The 23,484-nt window shown below is 39.4% G+C and overlaps 1 protein-coding gene across 3 annotated transcripts in view; it reads right to left on the reverse strand.

Annotated features, from left to right (window-relative positions):
* Nucleotides 1-23,484, reverse strand: part of LOC131032019 (B3 domain-containing transcription repressor VAL2) — a 200,353-nt gene that overhangs the window by 171,388 nt on the left and 5,481 nt on the right. For all 3 annotated transcript variants that reach the window (XM_059212159.1, XM_057962905.2, XM_057962904.2), the window contains 2 exons: nt 3,054-3,135; nt 2,716-2,820 (listed from right to left, as the gene is read on the reverse strand). In XM_059212159.1, coding sequence (XP_059068142.1) covers nt 2,716-2,820; nt 3,054-3,135 — 187 coding nt within the window. The remainder of the gene's footprint in view (nt 1-2,715; nt 2,821-3,053; nt 3,136-23,484) is intronic.

Below are 23,484 nucleotides of genomic sequence, written 5' to 3' on the forward strand. Positions count from 1 at the left end.
CATAATTCTGAATGATGTAATTCTTAACAAGAACAACTTTCATGATCAAGTTGATGATATTGTTCAACAACGTCAACAATAGCAAAAAAATTGTTTACATAATTGCATATACAAGTATATATCTATTGATCAATAACATCATAGTTTCATGTCATAACTTCCAAAAATCCTTCAATTGTTTGTCTTCCACAAGAAAAAATTGGTTACGATTCTCTAAATGTGGAATTTTTGTGTCTTTGTAGGATAAATTTTATAAAAATCTTGAAGCAAATTCTTAGGTTACATATTTTCCCTTTGAATTTTTAAGTTGTAAAGATAGTACACATTGAATTTTATTTTAAGTCTTTATTAAAACAATGTAATGTTTCTTTAATGTTCATCTTAGTTGCTTTAGGAAGTTTCATTTTCTGTCTTTAGTTCACAATTGTTTCATTTAGAAACATTGTCTTTGCAAATCTATTTAACGAGCCTTTGTCTCCTTTGTTTAATACATTGATTTACCATAGCATGGTATCAAAGTGGGTCGATACAGTTTCATAAAATTTGGTGAATTTTTTAAACAAAAATTCATAGCCTCTTCTAATCTGGAAGATTTCCAAAAATTTGTTTTTTGATTTTTTATGAAAATAAAAATCGTTGGAGGTTTTGTTGAAATCATTGGAGAGTTTGTGGATTTTTTGTGAGCAAATTCGCAAGCATTTTCCTCCTGTTTTTTGTCAAGGGTTTTACAAACCCGTCCAACGTTTTATGTTTGTATTTCTGAGAGTTCGTGAGTTATTCGTGATCGTGGGAGCTCGTGGGTTTTCTGTGCGAATCCTACAGAGTTTGTGGTTGTTCTCCAAATCACAGCATCTTCTCTTTGTGCCCGTGTGCAATATTTTTTTCGTCTTTGTTGTCCTCTACACGCGATCTGCATTTGTGCCTGTGTTTTTTTAGGCTCTTTCAGCCTGTGGTCGGCTGTAGTTCTTTTGTCCAACCCGCACAGCCTCTTTGTTCACGTCTCTGTTGACAGCGGTTGACGGGTTTTGTTACACGCTTTGTTTAAGTAGACCTACAACCTCGACTTCCATGGTCATGTTTTTTTGTTTTCCTAAGCCGGCATTTTCATAATCTATGCAACCCTTGCTTGAGCGGTTCTGCTTTTGATGCCCGTTTTGTGATCTGGCATCAAGGCTTTTATGATTTTTTCGCTAGGAAAAAAATCATTGGATGGGTTTTATAATTTTTTCCATAAAAAATTATTTTTGAGTTTTGTACGATTTTTTTTCCACAAAAATCATTTTGTACAACGGTTTTACCGCTTTTTCCTCAAAAACGAAGTTGTGCATGCTGATCTGTGTCTAGGATTTTGTGCCAATTACTCGTTGATGTTTCAGTGTGTGGGTTTTGATCAGTTTTTCTCCTCAAAAATTGTGTCTGGTTTTTTCGATTTTTCTCCTTAAAAGTAAGGTTTTATAATTTTGTCCTGAAAAAATTACTACTTTGTGGGTGATCTTTGCATCACATCGGGTTTGGCGATTTTGTCCACAAAAATCGTGGTTTGTTGCAGTATGTTTTGGATCGCAGCTGGAGTTGTTGGGCAAACATCTACAACAGTAGTTTCTTGCAATGCTAGGGCAAACAGTGCTCGGTGCTCATTTGCAAAAGTTTTGTGGTTTTTGCTAAAATCGAGTTTAGCTCTTTGGAGGGTTTGTCGATTTTTCCTCAAAATCGTGGTTTCACTTTGACTAGCTGTCCCTGATATCTCTAGCTACAAGGAGGGACAATTTTGTTTCCCAACATCAGATTGGAAGCATTCTGGTACTCTTGATCATTAACATTTTGTAGCTCCAAGGAGAGTCTCGGCAGCAATAGAGTGTTCTAAAGAGAAGGGGCAGCCTACTTTGTGTTTGTGATCAAAAGACTTGCAGATTGTCTTTTGTAGGGTTGTTCAAACTTCAAACGATGACCATTAAGGGAGGGTATTAAAATAATGTAATGTCTCTTTAATGATCATCTTAGTTGCTTTAGGAAGTTTCCTTTTCTATCTTCAATTCATGATTATTTCATTTAAAAACATCATCTTTGTAAATCTATTTAAGGGAGCCTTCATCTCCTTTGTTTGATACATCAATTTACCATAACAGTCTTAAGATTTAAAATTTATCTTATAATTAACATACAAAACCACATTAGAACGCAAAAATATGTACATACTTGAAACTTGCAATTGAAATCCTTGATTGAATCTAAAAGAAAAACATTTGGACTTGCCATGCATTTGTTCTAAAGAAGGAACATAGCAAATTGGCATGCAACAAACAACTTTGTAAGCAATATCATCTTATTTCCTAGAACTTAATATTGTAGATGACTCTTAAACTATGGTGATGTTTTCATTGAAAATCATGATTTGAACAACAAAGCATTTTGATGCATATCATGAAAACTACTCCTTAATTCTTTGGATGGAAAGATAGAAAATCAGCAATAAAAAATATTACAAATCTGAACTGCAAAATAAATGGTGGCTAACTTGAACTCAGATATCTCATGATGGACTCATTCTATTTAATGATGATTAGACAACCACTGCAAGCTAAAATGCAATCATTATAACTCCAAATGTATTTTGAACTCCCTAGAAATGCCAAGGTAGGATGCCAAAGAAAAGCTAATAGAAGACTTCAGCAAATATTGGCATGCTCTATTTGACTTAAGGAAAAAAGATCTTACTGAAATATGGCTGCCCCTTTTCCTGGCACAAAGAATGCATTCAATGCCTCCACCATCAAGATGCATGAATAAATTGATAGACGAAATGCACCCACAATGGACACGCTGCAGGATGACAGCTGAAGATTAAATTTTCCCTTTCCTAGAAGCTCAAACCCACTGTTAAAATGCATTTTTGTCAAAACAAAAATAAGTAAATAAAGTGATAAGAGTTCACAGTACTGGGACGGTGCAGAAAAACACCTAAAATAAAATCCGTATGCAACACAATCTCAGAAATTTAAAACAATCCCGTAATCTCTGAAAGTTGTGCTTACTAAGTCTATATGCCTTCTTACCTTTTTACACATCTTGCAGGTCCTCCAACCAGTATCATCTGAGTGAAATATTTCACAAAATCTCATTTGCTCAAAGGCGGACCTGCATTTAACAATTAATCAGGAATATCTGCTATGAATCATGGCGATTTTTAGAGATACACAACATAGAAAGAAAGTCTCACATTTTTATGACATGCAATTAGATCATTAATACATTCAAGTGAACATGTATGATCTTTTAGTGATAATCATATTTAATTTTACAATGTAATAATGACATAAGAAAGGGTACAAAATCCATAACATGGTCCATAAAGACTTATTAAATGTTTCAGTATTTGTCTCACCTTTCACATCATATAACATCCATTAAAGACCTTCTCCCTATGGTTAGCATTTGCATTTGTTGTACTCCTATGGTTAGCATTTGCATTTGTTTGTACTCCAACTAGTTAGTATTATTTATATGGCTCTACATACTTCATCATAACATAGTAGGAACATGATACTACAATATTCTTTTTATACCCCCTAATTAAAATCAAACAAAACATGCTTATACTTCTGCATGTGTAAATATGTGGCCAAAATAAATTTATATTACTCATGGATGGGTGTGATAAAAGTGATTGTTGTTAAGAGGGGCTATATCGAAGGTATGTGTGATGATACCTAGGTTATAGATCCATGAGACTACCTTGATCCATTTGAATTCCTTTACAATCAGAAAACTAGAAAAACTCATTTTACATTTGCGTATAATCATTGCCAGATATTTTTTGCCCCCAATACACGTATTATTACATGAACATACATCAATTTACATTTATATGTAACCATTTCCATATAATTGTCACCCTTTGCACACGAATTATGACATGAAAAGCAAATATAGCTTATAGCATGTATTTGGAAAACATCAGTTTCCAAATCGTATCCATTTATACATCATGTTTCAATCTGTCTTTTTTGCCATGTCATTTGTGCTTTTTTATTTTTTGCGCTCATATTTTTGTTGATCAACAAACGTAGAAAGATCTTCAAAACACACTTGTCATGCCAAAAAAAGGCTCAAAAGATGAAGAGGTAGCTGAGATTTGTCAAGTGCAAAACTACTACGTAAAAAATAAATTTTGCTATACTTTCCACCATCCTTGAAGACTAAGACGAAAAGAAGCCCAAGAGTCGGTCTAGAATGAATTGGATGATAGGTGGTGATTTGATGACAGAGACCACCATTCCTCCACAAGATAAACATGCAAAATATTGATTTGGCTGATTTCTAGATAACCAAGACCAATTTGGGGGTTAACACACATCATAGTGATGCAAACATGGTGGAAGTTGTCTCAAAGAACATCATGGACAAAGATGACAAACAACTTTGAAGTTTGAAATCAAACAGCTCCAAAGATTTATAACTCATCTCTGCCATTAGATTGACTAATGAGCAAAGTGATCAGATCTGCTCAGAAAGAATATGGAAAAATGGTTTGATGATATATGCCAACAAGGTACTGTTGTGACATATTCACACATCGCCCCATTGCAAATGGGGAACCCTACTTTTTTTTTGCTTTCTAGGGTTTTTTAGGGTTTTGTTTGTTAGCCCTTTCATTTTGAGTGTCACCAGAGGGATCACTAGGATGGCAGGCTCTGCTTGAGCCAGGGGGAGTCAGCAGGTGCTCCAGGTTAGGGTTTCTTTGAAAATCTCCCTTACGCCTAGTTTTGCTCTTGTTGCTAATAGTGTCTTGTTTGAGTTTCAGGAGGTCAATGAAGCTTGGTGAGTTAATATCATCTTTGAAGATCTGAGTTAGGTCAAATTGGTGAGTGATGAAGTCTGGAATGTCATCCTGATCTTCAAATGTCCTGAAATTTGGCTAAGTCTGGAATGTCATCCTGATCTGAAATTTGACTGTCTGGAAAATTGAAGAATCCTCCAAAAACTAGATTTTGCATTATAACTCCTGGAGGTCCAAAACCACTATCAAACATCCTGACAGTATATATGGAATATAACTTGAAGTATAAGAAAGAAGAAAGATATAAGGAAATGTCACTTATACTTAAATGTTATATTCCATATATGAATCCTGACGGAGAGACCAAAATGTCAAATTTCGCTCCTGACCCTTCCAAAGGGTCCAGAGCGAATTCCTCTATAGGACATTCTACTTTGATCCAAACTTAGAACTAACTTATTCCCAGGCATTATTGAGGGCAAAACACTTCTTTGGAGCGAAGAAATATGAAAATGAAGTCAGGATTTGAGCATAAGGAGGAATTTCGCTCCTGACCCTTCCAAAGGGTAAAGAGCGAAATTCATATGAGACCCTTTTTTATTCACAAAACCTTCAAGTGAATGCTAACTTGGACTGGATTTCTAAGGCATGATTCAAGTGACCTTGAGGTGTTCTAGCCTTTGAAAAGAGGTTTGAGGCGATGAAATGCTGAAAATCAACCTAGAATGGAAATTTCGCTCCTGACCCTTCCAAAGGGTCCAGAACGAAATCCTCATCTGACCCTCTATTTTGCCTAGGACATTCGAAAGACCTTGTTTTGAGCTAAGTAAGTGGCAAATAGACTTGATGGTGATAAGGAGAGGTGAATTTAATCAAGTTTGAAGGTGAATTGAGGCAATGGAGTGTGAAATCAACCTAATTTATGAATTTCGCTCCTGACCCTTCCAAAGGGTCCAGAGCAAACCCTCAATTTGACCTTCTTTTTTGCCTTAAGCCCTAGGTTAGCCTTGTCTGGAGCTAGTTTGATGGTGGATTGCCTTGATTAGGGTGGAAGGAAGTTGAATTGATCACGTTTGAGGAAGAATTGGATGAATGAAGTAGAAAATCAAGCCAAGACTGAGGATTTCGCTCCTGACCCTTCCAAAGGGTCCAGAGCGAAAATCCCCATAGACCTCATTTTCTTCCTTGTTTTGGCCAAGTTCTTAGTTTCTAAGGCATGTTGGAGGGTGGATTGATATGTTTTTGCCTTAGAAAGTGACTCAAAGTGAAGGAGTGAAGGATTTTAGCCTAAAATAGAAATTTCGCTCCTGACCCTTCCAAAGGGTCCAGAGCGAAATTCTTGGAAACTCCTGTTTTCTTCTTGGATGAGCTCAAGACAGTGATTCCTATGGCGTAGGTGCAAGTGGAGTGGTGTATATTTGCCTCGCAAAGAAGATTGGAGTTGAAAAGATGAAATATCAAGCCTAGAGTGTGAATTTCGCTCCTGACCCTTCCAAAGGGTCCAGAGCGAAATTCCACAAAACCACTCTTTTCTCCCAGTTTTGTGCCAAGTCAAGTGTGGGTCAGGGTGAGATAGGATTGGATATGTCCTTAGGAATGACTTTGAGTTGCTAGTGATCAATAAATTTGAAGGAATTGGGAAAAAACTAGAATTTCGCTCCTGACCCTTCTAAAGGGTCCAGAGCGAAATTCCTAAGATCACCTATTTCCCTTGCAAATCAAGTCAAACTTTTGGTTTTTATGACTTAGGGAAGAATGGAGCAATGTTTCCTTGACCATTGAGGTGAGTTGAAGTGGAAGAATGAAGGAATGAACTCAAGCAAGGATTTCGCTCCTGATCCTTCCAAAGGGTCCAGAGCGAAAATCCTAAAAACTATTCTATCTTCCAACATTTGTGCCAAGCCGAGCCTAGACCAAGGTGAGAGAAGTTGGGAGATGCCCCTAGGATTGCCCTTGGATGGATTTTGGCCACCAAAGATGAAGATTTTGAGGTAGGACAAGAATTTCACTCCTGACCCTTCCAAAGGGTCCAGAGCGAAATCCTAAATAGGTCCTATCCATGGCCATGATTCTTAGCGAAATTCTCCTTTCTAGCTATTTTGAGGGTCAAGCAAGTTTTGTCATGTTGAGAGAGGGATTCAAAAATGAAAGTCCAAGTATGAAAAGTGAAAAGAGTAGACTTAGTTGAAGGAAAACAAGCAAGTCGAGAATTTCGCTCCTGACCCTTCCAGAGGGTCCAGAGCGAAATTCTCAATTTCACCTAATTTGCCCATGATGAAGGTCAAGAGATGGATTCCCAGGCCTTGGTGGAGAGAAGACTAGTGTATGCTTGCCTTGGAAGGCATTTTGGAGTAGAGAAATGATAGAATTTGTCCTAGAATGTGAATTTCGCTCCTGACCCTTCCAAAGGGTCCAAAGCAAAATTCTTAAAACCTCTATTTTGCTCCAATTTCGCATCAAGCCTAGTGTTGATTGAGATTAAAGGCATCCTTAGACATGCATTTGAGCAAGTTGTGGTCACAAAATGTGAAGATTTTATCCTAAAATGCAAATTTGGCTCCTGACCCTTCCAAAGGGTCCAGAGCAAAATTCCTTATAGGTACTGTCCTTGGCCAAGGTCCAAAGTTAAATCCACTCTTTTGGTCTTTTAGGAGATCAAATCAATGATGTCTTCAGGAGAAAGCAATTAAAAGGTCAAGGGAAGTTCAAGGGAAGTAGATGATGAAATTTGAGCTAAAATGCAAATTTTGCTCCTGACCCTTCCAAAGGGTCCAAAGCGAAATTCTTATAGGGCCTATCCCTGGGGAGGATCTTGAGCGAATTTCATTCTAATGCCTTTTTGTTGATGATTTAAGGTAAGAAATGCTATGATCGGGATAAATATATCATGTGTCCTTAATCATCTTTTGGTTTGTTTTGCAGATGGAGGAGGATCAGACCAAGACAAGGACGACTTGTTCTAGTCCATCATCATCAAGGACATTCCAAAGGCATAAAGGTGGACTACATGTGTTCTAGGAGTTGCCATCTACCTCCAAAACCTTCACTTCGCCACACTAAGTAACCACAAGATGACAAAGAAAGGATTCGCCAGCACTTCAAGGCAAGGTATGCTACCGGAGAAGGAAGACTTAACGACAAGAAAGCCTCATCAAGCACTTGGGAGTAAAAGAGGTACATCATTCATCAAATTGAGACAGAAAAGAGATCAACCAAGACACAGACGTCAAACAAGGTGGCATCCCAGTCACTGCTCCTCCAGTCGGATTGGTCCACCTCAGCATGTCCAGATTCAATGTCCCTGACTCATAGGAGGCGGCACAAACTTCGGTGTAAATACCCCTGCTTCCTATTGGTCCTCGCTCCGGGAATGTAATTTTCTAATTGGCTAAGGAAGTTTGTTGTGACAAACCCTAATTAGGGTTTCTATCTTGTAATCCTAGCCCTTGATTCTAAGTCAATCAGAGTCGTTTGTTTGTAAAGGGTTCTTTATATAAAGCCCTGGCTCCTCATTTGTAAAGGTTAATAGCTAGTTAATAGTGAATAGTTAGAGTAGAGTAGAAAGAGAAGGCAAAGATTGTTGCCAAGATATTGTTGCAAAAGACTTGTAAACTTCATTGAAGAAATGGTGAATTCTATGGGTCGATTCACCAATTTGCATGGTCTATATACTTCTCAAATTTGATTTCATGTTATTAGGTGAATGGAAGAAATTTGTATGATCAACGGTGAAATTTGTATATCCATACTACTAGCGGTTTGTTGATTGCAAACTTGCCTTGCGTAGTCAACTGGAATCATTCAACTTAAGCTTAACTTCAATTATCGCTTCTTCATTGATATGCATCAACCTAACAGTGTCCATGCTTGTAACGGTGATCTAAACATCATAAAGCTTTCCTCAGAAGATCACACTAATCTTGTGGAGATGATCCTAGGATGTCAAAGCAAGACTTAGTTAGAATTTCATCAAAGGTCATCCATTGCTCCTACATTCTTAGTGTTAGAATTAGATCCTTCTCCAACCCTTATCCTTTTCCCTTTTTTAAAAATCAAGGATCAGTAAAGACCCACGTTCCAGCGATATCCAAAGCAAATCAAACGCTCAGGTCATCGAGTGTAAGTCCCCTTGTGATTCCAGCAAAATCACATCATACCGCGAGAAGCTTATCCACACGTAGAGACCCTACATACAAGAACCTTGGAGTTGCCTCGATTGATCCTTCGGCGAGATCTTCAGCAAACGGGAAACTTTGTTCAAGAGAGGATAAGATACCTTGGTATTTTATTCTGTGTTTGCATGTGCATGAAAAACACATCAACAGGTACCAAGATGTTGAGTAAGTTGATATCCAAAGAAAAGGAATTTGGATATAAGATAATCAAGATGGAAAAAGGTATGACTGAAAACTTTCCTAGCTATGAGCAAATTGCAAAGAATATCTCACCTACCATTACACTAGGATTGAATTAGTTGCAAGAAAAATAGAAATTTACATGGAATGGGCAATACAGGTTTCTGATGAGAATTTTGGATGAAGATGTCTATACTTCGTATGAACAGAATAACAAATTGAATAAAGTAGAAGAGCTTCTTTCCAAATTCGTGATTTATGTTCCATGTAAACATGTAGAAAAAGACGGTAGGATAGTTGATCTAGATGAAGTATAGGATGAATTTTAGTAGTTGATAAAGGACAATTTTGGGAAAACTCGACATTTGTGCAATATGTATGAGTTGCGTAAAATCACAATTCATATATGTAGAGGTGAAGAAAACTAACAAAATTTGAGTCAACAATTTAAAGGCTAACTGTGCATTTCAGATGCAAATTATTCAAATGGATTCAATTTTTGTAGTTGGAGAATCAAGAATTAATCAATTTCCTCAAAATATCTAGAATGCTACTTAGGCACAAAGCTTGTCAACGGGAGTTATTGAGTAGTTATTTTTAGCTGCCTCTATTTTGGGCTTAATATACTTATTTGAGGAATCTCTATTTTCAGAGACCTATTTTAAATCTCTTAATTCAAGAGATGTGAGATTTTGGATCCATATCTGTAAATTTAGTTGGCGATATTTTGGACATGCTTTCTGTGCAAGCCAACTATTATTAACTTGTAAGTTCTAATTAGATTTTTATTTGTTTCTCATGCAATATTCTGTAAACCTTTTAAATGTCATTTGCACTTAGGTTTTCAATAATCTGCATGCCTACTTTTTGTTGAAATTGTAGATGGCAAAGTTCTTTGCCTTCCTTGTGCAATTGTCTTGTGACTTGAGTGCAATTTAGTAATTATTGCAAGCTTTGTTTTGCAAATTTTATTATGAGAAATCTTGTAGCTTTGTATGCAATTCTTCCACAATTAACACATAGTAATATTTGTTTGTATTCTTTCAATTCAACCATGCGTTCCCTGTATTTTTTTGCCCCTAAATTTAGCTATACAAGTACAAGTGTCATTTGTTGTGTTAGATCCTTTTATATGTTAGATAAATAGAAAGCATAAGATATCTTGTCTAGTGTAGAAGTGTTGAATCACCTTATGCCCTAGCCTAAGAACAACAAGAGAGCTTTATTTGCGTTAAAGTTTGTTTGCATTGCATACTTGAATCCCCCTTGGGTTCGGCTCAAGTTTGCTTGGGTTTGGATCAAGCTTCACCCAAGGTCCCTCTCCATAACTAATTCCCCCCTCTTATATAAAAATATAGAAGAAAGATAAATTCTCTCTCTCTCCCTCTCTCTGAAAGATCCCCAACCCAATTTTACCAAATCTGATCCAAACCAACTGTTTGTTTTGCTGATAAAGTCTTTGGCCAGCGTATGTTAAGTGGGGGTTTGACTGATTTCTTTGTTTTGTTTGTGTTTTTTGAGACTTTTTGAGTAATGTTTTGAATGCTAAGTGAAATAAATAGCTGATACAATATAGAATAATGCATAACACATTAAGAAGGCAATTAAGATAGCTTTCTTTCACTTAAAAAGACCGATGTACATACCTTTAACTGAGCATAAAGGTCTGATACTGTTGTGACATATTCACACATCGCCCCATTGCAAATGGGGACCCCTGCTTTTTGCTTTCTAGAGTTAGTTTTCTTGCTTTTTTAGGTTCTTGGCTATTAGTCTTTGCATTGAAGGGTCGCCAGAGGGCTCATTAGGATAGGGTCGTCTGCTTAGGTTCAAATTGGTCAGTAGGTGGTCCAAGTCAGGGTCTCTATTTAAAGCTTCCTCTTAGTTAGGCCTAAGTCTTGCTTCTTGGGTTAAGTCTTCATTGAGTTTGGGAAAATCTTTGTATCATGCTAGGAATCTCGCCTTTGAGACCTATGTCATTAAGTTAAGAAAGTGAATGGAGGTATGTGAACAGGTGTTCTCAAGGATTCTTCCCTTTGAGGGTTTTGAGATTGGTCCGGTTGATGAATGGTGAAGTTCTAGGCATTGATTGATGTGAAACTGACCTATTTATCCTTGGAAAACGCCTAATGATCAAGTCTAGACTTGAAAATTTGGAGAAAGGTCAAGAATTTGAGCATATTTTCCAAAATTCACTCTTGACCCTTCCAAAGGGTCCAGAGCAAATTTTCTTAGACTCCTCTCTTGCTCCCAGTCTAGACCTCAAAGCTTGCTCCTACGTCTTGACTGAGTGAGGAATGACCTATCTATGCCTTGTGGGCAAGTTGGAACGAGATGGGATGAGGAAATTGAGCATAAAACATCAGTTTCGCTCCTGACCCTTCCAAAGGATCCAAAGCGAAATCCTTAGAAAGGCCTAATTTGTCATCAAAAGGCATTGAGTTGTGAAAGATCCCTGATGGATCCCCTTGCTGATCTGCTGTAATTTTTAAAATAATAAACTATCTTTTCCTGTGATTTTGCTGATGGTCTTACAGAATAGAGAAGTTGCAGAATGTTTGGTTTCTTTTTTTACTTTTTGAATATACAAGCAAGTAATGAATAAAGAACAGCAAATAAGGAAGGAAGCTGAAACAAGTAAGAACATTCAATTAAATCAGAATTGATATAACATACCAGGCAGATTTCTGATTTATAATATCCAGATTATTCCCTACGCACTGGGGATGTGCTTACATCCAATAATGGCGCCAACTAAAGGGTAGATGATGAACACAAACCAAGAACATCAGCTATGGCTGAATGAAAGTCTTCGCCACTTCCAGCGTAAAGTGTACTTGCTGTAATGGTGGCATCAAGCTGAAACAATCACGCCCCAGCTGGGAAATTCAACCACCCTACTGAAACCCTCACCAAGCAATCTGAATCTCCACAAGGAATAGAGCATACACTCTGACCAATAATGCCACTGCCAAAAGAATCCACTGCCAATCAATAGCTGAGGGCTACGTCCCAGCCAGTACCAATCATGGGGTTTGCGTCCCAGATTGAAGAATTGCTCTACCAGAGCAATATCGCACCAAACAAGTTTTCAATATGTAAAAGATATGAGAAATTAGGTTTCCTTCTCCTTATATCTCTTTCCTTCCAAATCGAACCCTAAAGATATATGAAAAGTGCGCTTTAATATAAAGTCATATTTCCCAATATTGGGCGCCCAAGTATACAGAAAACACCACTTTTTCAATATAAAATAACTCCAAGCGCCAAAAGGACCCTAGCAAGTGAAAATCATTTAGAAAAGTTCAAGACCTTTCCAACGAGCTATAACACATGGGCATACGAATCCAGATGAAGCCAAAAACCCCTTATTACTCTGAAATGGCTATAGACATAGCCTTATTTAAAATATTAAAACGCTAACTTTGGAAATATTTAAATATATTAAAAATATAACCCAAATAGCTACAGAAAGCTCGAAACACGCCAAAAGCCTGAAACTAAACCTGTCACCTGTTTGTGACTGATGTCGGAAATCATGGATCTGTTGTGACCTTTTTCACACATCGCCCCATTGCTACTGGGGACCCTCTGATTTTCCTGCTTTCTAGGGTTTTGCTAGCGTCCTGTGGCCTTTTGCTGCAGTTTCACCAAGCCTTGTCCAGTTCAGAGCATTTCAAGCCCTAACAATTGAAAGTTAGTTTTTGCAAGTTATGTGATTCTGGAGTGTGAACACCACCAGAGTGCTTAGAGAGGCCAAAGGACGAAGATGCAAGAGAGGCCATGAAGGAGCCCTACCTGAAATCCGCCATGCCTTAGAAGGCTGTGAGGGTGCTCAGTCTAAAGTCCGCCATGCCTTTGAGAGGTCACATGGGTGCCAAGCCAAAAGTCCGCCATGCATTTGGAGGTCATGTGGGAGACACCTTCAAAGTCCGCCCAAGCATGTGGAGAGATAGAAGAGCCAAGTCCGCCAAGGTTAGGAGGGTCAAGGTGAAGGAGCCTCCACCGAAGTCCGCCCAAGTGAGGGGAGCCTTCCAAAGTCCGCCCAATGTGGAGAGCCTTCCAAAGTCTGCCCAAGCAAGAAGAGGGATGCCTAAAGTCCGCCCAAGTGATGGAGGAGCACACCTCAAAGTCCGCCCCACCTAGAGAGGTCATGGAGGAGTCCACACCAAAGTCCACCAAGGCAAAGGAGGCCATGTGGGAGCAAGGGTCAAAGTCCACCTCAATGCCTTAGCCAAATTTTCACTTTAATGGAGGCCTTGAAGGTGCCTAGCCTAAAGTCCACCAAGGATGATGGAGACCTTGAAGGTGCCTACTCCAAAGTCCGCCCAACCTAGAGAGGCCATGGAGGAGTCAACACCAAAGTCCGCCAAGGCAAAGGAGGCCATGTGAGAGCAAGGGTCAAAGTCCGCCCCAATGCCTTGGCCAAATTTTCACTTTAATGGAGGCCATGAAGGAGTTCTAGCCAAAGTCCGCCATACCTTGGAGAGGTTGGCAAAGTGCGCCAAAACTTGAAAATGGAAATTCAAAATTCAAAAAAATCCACCTACACATTCAAAAGTCAAACAAAGATGCCAGTGATGTCACTAAATACACTGGGATTTCAAAATTAAATCCAAAATGAAGAAATATCTAAATAAATAAATCCTCAAAATAAATCCAAAATGGAAAGTTTTTTTGAGAATATTGAGGGAATATTGGAAAATTATTGAGATATCAATTCAAAATGGAAAGTTTTTTTTTTGAAAAGGAATATTGGAGGATTGATGAATATCTTCAAACTTAAATCAAAATGGAAAGTTTTTTTTTAGAATTAGAAGTATGAGCTGGATGATTTTAGGGGTTTTCCTTAACCTTGTCTACAAATACTTCATTATCAACTTCATTATTACACCAAGAAATTCAAAATTACTAAGGAGAGCTTAGTAAAGTATGTCAGTTTGAAGATCATCTGGAGAAAATTCTAGATATTGCTGGAAGTGGGATAATATTTTTGGCAGAAGGCTTATAGATTTCTGGAGAAAGGCGTCTTTTCTGAATTTTCTGAATATTTTGGAGAAAAGTCTAGCCTTACTCCTATCCGAGTCAGAGGTGAAATTAAAATTGTGAATTTTCTGAATATTTTCCAGAATTTAATAAATGATTTTTTCGAAAATTTGGAGAAAGAAAATCAATTTTTTTGGCTAAGTATGAAATTTTTTTGGAAGTTTTGACACTTGGTGGTAACCACAACCAACTTTAAGACTGAGCGTTTTAAGGAGAAAATTCGATTTTTATGGCTAAGTATGAGAATTAAAAAAAAAAATTGGAAAATTTTACAACACTTGCCATTTCGCAGCCCCATTATTTTCAAAACTATGCAAATCATTTTCTAACTTTAAAATTTCCATCGTTTGCCTGCAGGCCCTAGACATTATGAAATTCCAGGTAGACAAAGATGCTCCTCCAGAGTCGAGGATGACTTCCAAGTGGAAGAACATCAACGACACCAACCTCGGACACATCAATCTGAGGGAGTTTAAGAAGCGAATGTTTGGTCTGGACAACCTCATGCCTACCACCATTGCGCGAAAAATGATGAAGAGTGGTATCGTGCACGCTGTCAGCTTCCTCACCACCATGCAGTGCAATGAACTAGTAGTTGAATGTGCCAAACACTACAACCCCATCAGTAAGGACATTGTTGCACCTGATGGAAGAGTGTTGGCGAATGTCAGCGATGAGGCCATCAGAGAGGCCTTCAGGATCCCTGAGTACCACAACGCAGTATATATGACCAAGGACGAAGCTGACAGTCTGTACCACGATCACCTAGAAGAATATGATGCCATAGTTAATCATTCTTGGCTAGACAAGCTGAGGAAGGGTGCCTCCAAACTCCAGAGAAAGAGCCTAGTGCGAGCATACTTCAAGGAGGACATTGGGGACATGATTGTCTTGCTCAATAGAATAATAGGAAATCCTCAGGGAGCTCCATTCAAACCCTGCATGTATTATTTCATTAATGAAATAATCAATGGAGTAAAAATGATAGACTGGGCCCGTATGATCAGCGACAACCTAGACAACCAGCTAAGGAATCTGGAGGCGAATAGGACTTTCTTCATGAGTTCTTACTTGTTCTATTCTTTAGCCAGGACCTACAGGTACAGAGGTCTCACTTGTAGAGGAGAAGTTGGGAACAAGGAGAACCAATTTCCGATATATGATTGCTATCCCCAGCTCCATATGGAGGAGAAGTTCCATGTCAAAAGGGTGAATGATACCTTCCTGATGCACATTACCCGGACCCTTCAAGGTGGTCTGCACCAGAGGCTCTCTCAAGAGTCTATGGACTTCATCGGTCGGTTCGGGTGTTGGTACATCCAATATCCAAAGTTCACTTACCTCCGAATTCAGGGATTCTCTGGGCCCCCATACAAGCTTCCAGCTTACCCTACCAACCGAGTGGTGTTGCTCAAGGTTGTGAGACAATTGGAGGAGTATATAGTGATTCAAAGGGATAAGCAGAAGAAGGCAGGGACATCCTCACTTACAATTGGTAATGGGCTGGAAACATGTCCATCATCACAGGCTGCAGGTACCGCTGAGAAAGAACTGGCCTGGTATCCCTTCTACCAATACAAGGCAAGAAAGGATTTCGATCCATTCCATAGGATAAAGAAGATCGAAGGGACAACGTTTGAGCACAGACTGGATCTAGAAGACTACTGGGCTAATGCAGCCGATAGTTTCGAGATCCGGAAGAGGTTCTGGTCAAGAATTCCTTTAAGTATGGTGAGAGCAACGGAAGTATTCAAAGTTGCCGATTAGGTAGAAGAAAGCCTAGAACTTGAGCAGCCGGGTTTTGAGAAGATGAAGAATGAACCTTTAGTCTTGATAGATTGGACAGAGGGAGAAAAATCAGATCTAGCAGACCTCATGAGGTCGGTGGTTGAGTACTCAAGGTGGTGGGCATCTGAAAAGACAAAACAGTTGAAGGCCAAAGGTGTGGTTCTAACTTATGAATTAATGGGAGTAGATGATACTCTGTCCGTCCATCCTTATACCTCCATCGGTGATGCTCGGAATCCAGAAAGTGTTGGATCTCGAAAGAGAAAGGAGTTGGGTGGAAGCTCCACAAAGGTCACAGGGAAAAGGGTTGTAGGTGAGAGAAGAGAATCCAGCGAAAGTCACTCCATCCCAGTGTTGCTTCCATTGCGCCTGATCAGAGTACAATTGGGGAGCAAGAGATGAACATCTATGTGATTGATAATGAAGTAAGAGTGCTTTCCCAGCCAATTGAGGAAGTAGTGGAGAAGGTCTTCCGAACTCCAGACAGGGGGCAGATTGAAGCCCCTACAATCTTCTTGGATGGCATACCAGCGAACCCAGGAGAAGCAGATGATGAGTTTGATCGGAACACTGTAGAACAATCAACCATTCCTGATTGGCTGAGAGCAAGGATAAAGGCCAAGGTTCCCAAGGATGCCCACTCAACCGAGGAGGTTACCGCAGCATTCCTGGAGAAGGTGAATGAACCCGCTATAGCTAAACCACCCAAACCAGCCAGGAAATTTTCCCTGATTCAGAGAGATAGTGCCGGATTCAGGACAGTCCAGATAGCAGTGCCCAAAGAAGGGAAGACTAGGGACAATGTCACAGCAGATGACTACAAGATTACCACCATAGAGATGGGTAAGCCTACCCAGGACCAGGAGATCCAATATTTTGATGACTCCTGCAACGTTCTAAAGACGAGGCTGGCTCATGAAAAAGAAAAGAGGAAGAAAGTGGAAGAAGAGAACCAGCAATGGAAGAAATATGTTCTCCATCTTACCAGCCCGCTCAACCATGAAGTCCCGGCTACTCCACCACAGCCTCTTCAGCAGGGATCAATGAAGGACTATGATGATATGAAGGGATCATACACTCAAGAAAAGGAGTGGATTTCAGATGCTGTGATACGTGCTGACACCCTGGGAGAAAACTTAGTATCACCACATGAGGCAACTTCTTTGTTGATTGATCGTATCCAAGATCTAGCATCCAATTGGGAAGAAGTGGATGAAATTCAAAATGAAATACTCCCTCACCTGAAGGTTATCCGAGGCATGTCAAAGAAGAGCTTAGTGGATGCAGGCATCATACAGACAGGAGACAGGTACGACTTCGGCAGGTGGTACTATGCTCTGGTCACTCAGATTGAGGTTCTGAAGAAATCCGAGACCAAGTGTTTTGAGACAGACGCAAGGGTTAGAGAGATCCTGGGCAAGGTATTCCGTGTGGCGTCACAGATCTGGAAGAAGGAAAGCCTAAGGGAGAAGCATTTACAAGCAGAGAACCTGAAAGCCAAGATTCAGGCAAGCTTCTTCCGAGATTCAGGGATGATTAACAAAGGCGATCTTTCGAAGATTGCAAACTTCCTCTCCATCGATGACAACTTCCTCACCCAAGCAGTGGAGTGGGAAGGCATCCTTGCCACATGCGCCGACGATGTGGATCTCATCGACTTCCAGATTGGCGGTTTGCCAAGTGTCACCATGGAGGAGGTCAAGCTCGCGGTGTCCAGATACGTTGAATCTCTGAAAGAGGAAAGTGGCCACTCACCTCAGTAAAATTAGCAGCTGCGCCACTTGTCACTCTTTCATTTGCTTGAACTGATAGTATTTCGGGAAACCCTAATTAGGGTTTAGGACTTTCAATCTTGGCCCTTGATCACTGTTTGATCTCAACCATTCATTTATTTTTGAGAAACTATATAAGGTTGCCTCCTCTCATTTGAAAAGGGTGAGGTTTTGATGTATTGTTGCTTAAGGTCATTTCCAGATAATATATTGCATGTGCGCTGCTTTGTAATCTCTATTATTTAAATGATTTGCATGGTGTCAATTGCCTCAACACTTAGTTAGAAATAATCTAGATTTGCTTTCATTGTTGTTAATTTGGATGAAGGATTTGATAAGTATCAATTGACGGTGTATCTCCGCTCATACTTTTGGTAAATGGATGATTTCCATTCTACCGTGCAAAGTTAGTCTGAGCCCATCCCCTGTGCATCCCAACATCTCGATCATAAGCACAACCCATTAAAGATTGCACCGGCATTGTGTAGTTGTCCCTAGTGTGGCGAAGCAAGGTTTGGTTTCTCAAGAGCACCCAGTTGATACTGTCTCCAGAGTTCGTAGGATTAGATTAGCCTTCCTAAACCCTATCCCTTTTTCCCTTTATTTTGAAAGTCTAAATCCCAGAAAATTCCCCTCAAAAAAAAGAAGAGCCCAAAATTGCTAAATCCATCTAAGTCCAGCAGTTCAAGATACTTGTTAAAAGTAAGTCCCCCTTGAAATTTCAGCATACACTACCCAAGAAGCTATTCCACTAAAGCCGCTTGTTCGCACATATAGACCTTGGAATCAGTAGTGATTTTTCAGGAGAGGATAGAATACCTTCGGGTATCCTATCCTAACGTTTGGTAGATGATAAAACAGACACCAACAGGATCAACTAGCAGTCTCATCCCTAAAATCTAAGGATGCTCCTAGAAACTAGGAAACACACCCAAATCTCCTAAAACTGAAACCATCTGAAAGGTCATGAATAACCTCACGACTGGCAACTGTCACGACATCTTAAAATTTAGGGATATCCCCTAAAATCTAGGAACTGCTCCAAACTGGCTCCAAACTGCCTGTAAAGCCAAAATCCAATCACTATATGCACTGAATGAGTCCCAATCAACCTCTGCTAGCCTATGAGACTCCAATGATAGGCCAACTCCTCCGCTGATGTCCACTCTAGAAAGGGGACATGACAAGTTGACATCACCTTGAAGGCAAAACACTTGTTTTTTATGAGGAAAGGTTGAAAATGAAGTAAATAATGGAAAAATTGAGTGTAAACATCAATTTCGCTCCTGACCCTTCCAAAGGGTCCAGAGCGAATTTTTCCATGAAGCATTATATCTTGCTCAAACCTATGAACTAATCCATTCCCAAGCATTTTTGAAGGTAAATGGACTTGATTAAGATGAAGGAAGGACCCAAAGGCCAAGTCTAAGAACAAAGTTGAAGGAAATGGGGAGAATTTGTGCAAAAAGAGAAATTTCGCTCCTGACCCTTCCAAAGGGTCCAAAGCGAAATTCCTAGATAGGTCGTGTCCTTCCAAAGGTACCTAAGCGAAATTGTTAAGATGCACTTTTGATCGAAGGTTTTGAGCTAAGTGCCTCCTTAAGGTGATTTGTTGGCGTGTCCTAAGGTGAGAACAATGTGATTGAGGGTGAAGTTTGAGTGTTTGGAAGGTATCTAAGACTAATTCCTCAAATTCGCTCCTGACCCTTCCAAAGGGTCCAAAGCGAATTTCCTTATATCTCCCTTCTTGGTCCTAATTTGCCTCATAAACCTTATCCCTATGGTGTGATTGAGAGAGTATTGATGTGTGAAGCATAGTGAAGTGATGGAAAGTGAAGGATTTGAGCATAATTGCAAATTTCGCTTCTAGAGCGAAATTTTTCTAAGCTCCTAACCCTTCCAAAGGGTCCAAAGTGAAATCCTCCAAAAGACTTATTCCTTCACTAGGGACATAAAATGGTGGACATACATGGCAAGGAAAGGATTCAAAAAGACAAGTCTAAAGCCAGATGAGTGAAAAGAAGAAAGAATTGGGTCTAGAGGAAGAATTTCGCTCTTGACCCTTCCAAACGGTCTAGAGCGAATTTCTCAAAAACATGTATTTTCCTCACAATTTTAATGCAAACTGCCCTCAAGGTATTTTCCTAAGATGGTTTGAAGCTAAACAAGCAAGCTAGGAGAAAGCTTTATCAAGGACAAGCCCTATTTTCCAAATTTCGCTCCTGACCCTTCCAAAGGGTTCAGAGCGAAATTCTTTAAGCTCTTGACCCTTCTAGAGGGTCCAGAGCGAAATCCTTAGGATAGCCTAATTTTTTGTCAAAAAACATTGAGTAGACACCGCTTTGAGAGCAAGTTGGCTTGAATATGATAGGATAAAGGGGAATGGACAAGTCCAAGGCAAATTGGATGTGAATTGAGCCTAGAAATGCAAAATTCGCTCCTGACCCTTCCAGAGGGTCCAGAGCGAAATCCTTAGGAGGACTCCTTATTTCATCTAATGCACCCAAGAGATCTTGTTTTAGGCTAAATTGAGGGCAAATTCACTTGATGATGATAGAGGGAGATTTGAAAAGAAGATGAATGGTGTCAAAATGCAAATTTCGCTTGAAACCTCTTTTGCTCCCAATTTTGTGTCAAGCCTAGTGTTGATTGAGGTGGATTGAACTTAGAAGCATCCTTAGGCATGCATTTGAGTGAGTTGTGGTCACAAAATGTGAAGAATGTGTCCAAAAATGCCAATTTCGCTCTTGACCCTTCTAAAGGGTCCAGAGCTAAATTCCTAGGAGGTCTTTGCCTAGGCCCTTGAGGGAAACTTATTCCTAGGCAATTTTGGAGACAAATGATTTGATCTTGGTAAGGTAAGGTTGAAAATGAGGTCTAATTGAGCAACTTTGTCAATTTTCGCTCCTGACCCTTACAGAGGGTCCTCAACGAAAACCTCATTATAGGTCATGTCCCTGGAGAGGATCCAGAGCGCATTTCATTATAGGTCATGTCCTTGGAGAGGTCCAAAGCGAATTGATCTTAATGCCTTCTTATTAATGGTTTGAAGTAAGAAATACCATGTTATAATAAATATATTATGTATACTTAATCATCTTTTGGTTTGTTTTGCAGATCAACAAAATCGAGCTAGAAGGAAGAACAAACAAGGAGGACCTATTCAAGTTTCATCATCATTAAAGACGCCTCAAATGCATGGAGGAGGACTCAAAGTGCTTCCAAGTTGGAGGACTTCAAGTGTTCAAAGAGTTGCACGTAATAGACCAAGTTATCTCAAGGACCTCATTCTACTACACGGAGAAATCACAAGATATCAGAAGAAGGATCTTGCAGACACTTCAATGGGAGATAAGATGACAAAAAAGAAAGAAAGACTTGATCGTGAAGAGGCCTCATCGAACACAGGGGAGTCAAAGAAAGATGCATCATTCATCAAGCACATCGAGGACGAAGGAGGATCAACCAAGGTCAGTGCAAGGGTACGTTGAAGAAGCAGATAGTTTCAGAAGAGTTAATCAAAGTTAGCTTCTCATCATCATCACATTGAATATCAAAAATTACAATGTTCCTTGATTAACCAAGCACAAACGCAAGACAAGGTGGCATCCCAGTCACTGTTCCTCCAATCAAATAGGTCCACATCAGCATGTCCAGATTCAATGTCCCTGACTCACCAATGATGGCACAAACTTCGAGGCACCTACCCTTGTTTCCTATTGGTTCTCAAATATTGAATGTAATTTTCTCATTGGCTAAGGGAGTTTGTTGTAACAAACCCTAATTAGGGTTTTCATCTTGTAATCCTAGCCATGGAATTGTAAAGAGCTCTCTATATAAAGCTTTGGCTCTTCATTTGTAAAGGTTAATGGTTAGTTGATAGTTAATAGTCAATAGAATAGTCAGTAGCAGAAGAATAGTGAGTAAAGTAGCAATTAGAATAGAGTAGGAGAAGGCAAGAAATTGTTGCCTTGATTGTAAATGAACTCCATTTTTATTGAAGTTATGGTGAAGTGTGTTGTTTCTTTGCAATATGCATGGTTTCTTGTTGAATCTTCATTTTTAGATGGTAAATAATTAGATTGAATGAAGGAAGTTTATTGAATGCACTCGTGTGGAATCCGCCTAGTCCAAACCACTAGCCTCTTGCTGATTGTAAGGCCGCCCTGCGTGGTCAACTGGCATTGAATGAGCTTAATCTCGAGTCGTTACGCGTTTATTGTTCATGCATTAACTTGAATGGTGATCAGTGTTATATGGTGTAACGATTTGAACATATTCGAAGCATCCCTTAGAAGATCGCACTGAGCTAGTGTTGAATTGTTCAGTTTGATGGTGAGACCTAGCCCAGTAGGACTCCAACTAGTCATTCATCCATCTTCTTGCATTCTAGGTCTTAGAGTAGACTTTCTGAGCCTTTCACCTTTTGCTATTTCTTTATTATCCCAGTGAGTAGATAGGACTTGAGTTCCAACAAATCAGACGCTCAGGCATTCGAATGTAAGTCCCCTTGTGATTCCAGCATAATCACATCACACCATAAGAGCTTATCTACACGTAGAGACCCTACATACCAGAACCTTGGAGTTGCCTCGATTGATCCTTAGGCGAAATCTTCAGCATTTGGGGAAACTTTGTTCAAGAGAGGATAAGATACCTTGGTATTTTATTCTGTGTTCGCATGTGCATAAAAAACACATCAACAGATACAAATTTCCAGCAGATAGAATATAAGAAATCAGCTCTAATATTAGCTGCAACTCCAAATACACCCTAGGGTTTGATACCCTTATTTCCAAAATAGAGCGGCTGGCTGAGAATAAGCTAAAAATGGCTAGTGATGACCTCTAGAAGACTTGCCTTGCAATTAATTGATGGAAACCTGCCCTCAAACTGATAAATCTGCACTTAAATCCCCAATGAAGGCTGCCAAATGCACATTGAAGCTAAATACTAATGTAACATGTCACCAAGAGAGATGGGTTTTCGTCCAAATCTCCAAATTCTTCCAGAAGTTTGCGTTCCTGGAAGCTCCAAGCTGCTGAAACCCTCAAGCAAGCTGCTGATCTGAAAATTGGAAGCATAAGAATTAATCCAAATGATACGGAAAATGCAATTTTATCTATTTTGGGGTTACTATTTGGCCTTAAAATCATAAAATATCCTTGAGGGTCTAATTTCTCAGTGTGAACTTGGCCCCCTTTAAAAAAAAAACTTAAGTTACTAGGATGGGGGGCACTTTTCACAATTCCTCTTATGTTTCTCTGTTACTATTCACTTTTTACTATTCACATAAGGCCAACTTTAATATTTCAATTTTAATCATGGTTTCACCCCAAAACTCCAAACTGAAAGACTCGTAAAGCTCCCTGTTGAGCTCCACAACCCTCGATTGGGTCCCCAACCCACACCGTTGGCCTATGGAACCCTAATAGTAAGCCAACCTCCACTATAGTCTGATACGCCTAAGGAAGGGACATTACTCTCTCTCTCTCTCTCTCTCTCTCTCTCTCTCTCTCTCTCTCTCTCTCTCTCTCTCTCGCTACAATGTTTTGGTTTAGATCAGAAACGTTAAATTGTAAGAAGACTCAAACTCAAATCATAGCCTCTCTCTCTCTCTCTCTCTCTCTCTCTATATATATATATATATATATAAAATCTCAATACACCATAGAAATTACAATCAATATTAAATCATCTTCATATTGCTCTTCATCAAAAGCATCAAAGTCAATATATGGTTTAT

The sequence above is a fragment of the Cryptomeria japonica genome, chromosome 10, assembly GCF_030272615.1.
Source record: "Cryptomeria japonica chromosome 10, Sugi_1.0, whole genome shotgun sequence".
NCBI classification, from domain to species: domain Eukaryota; kingdom Viridiplantae; phylum Streptophyta; class Pinopsida; order Cupressales; family Cupressaceae; genus Cryptomeria; species Cryptomeria japonica.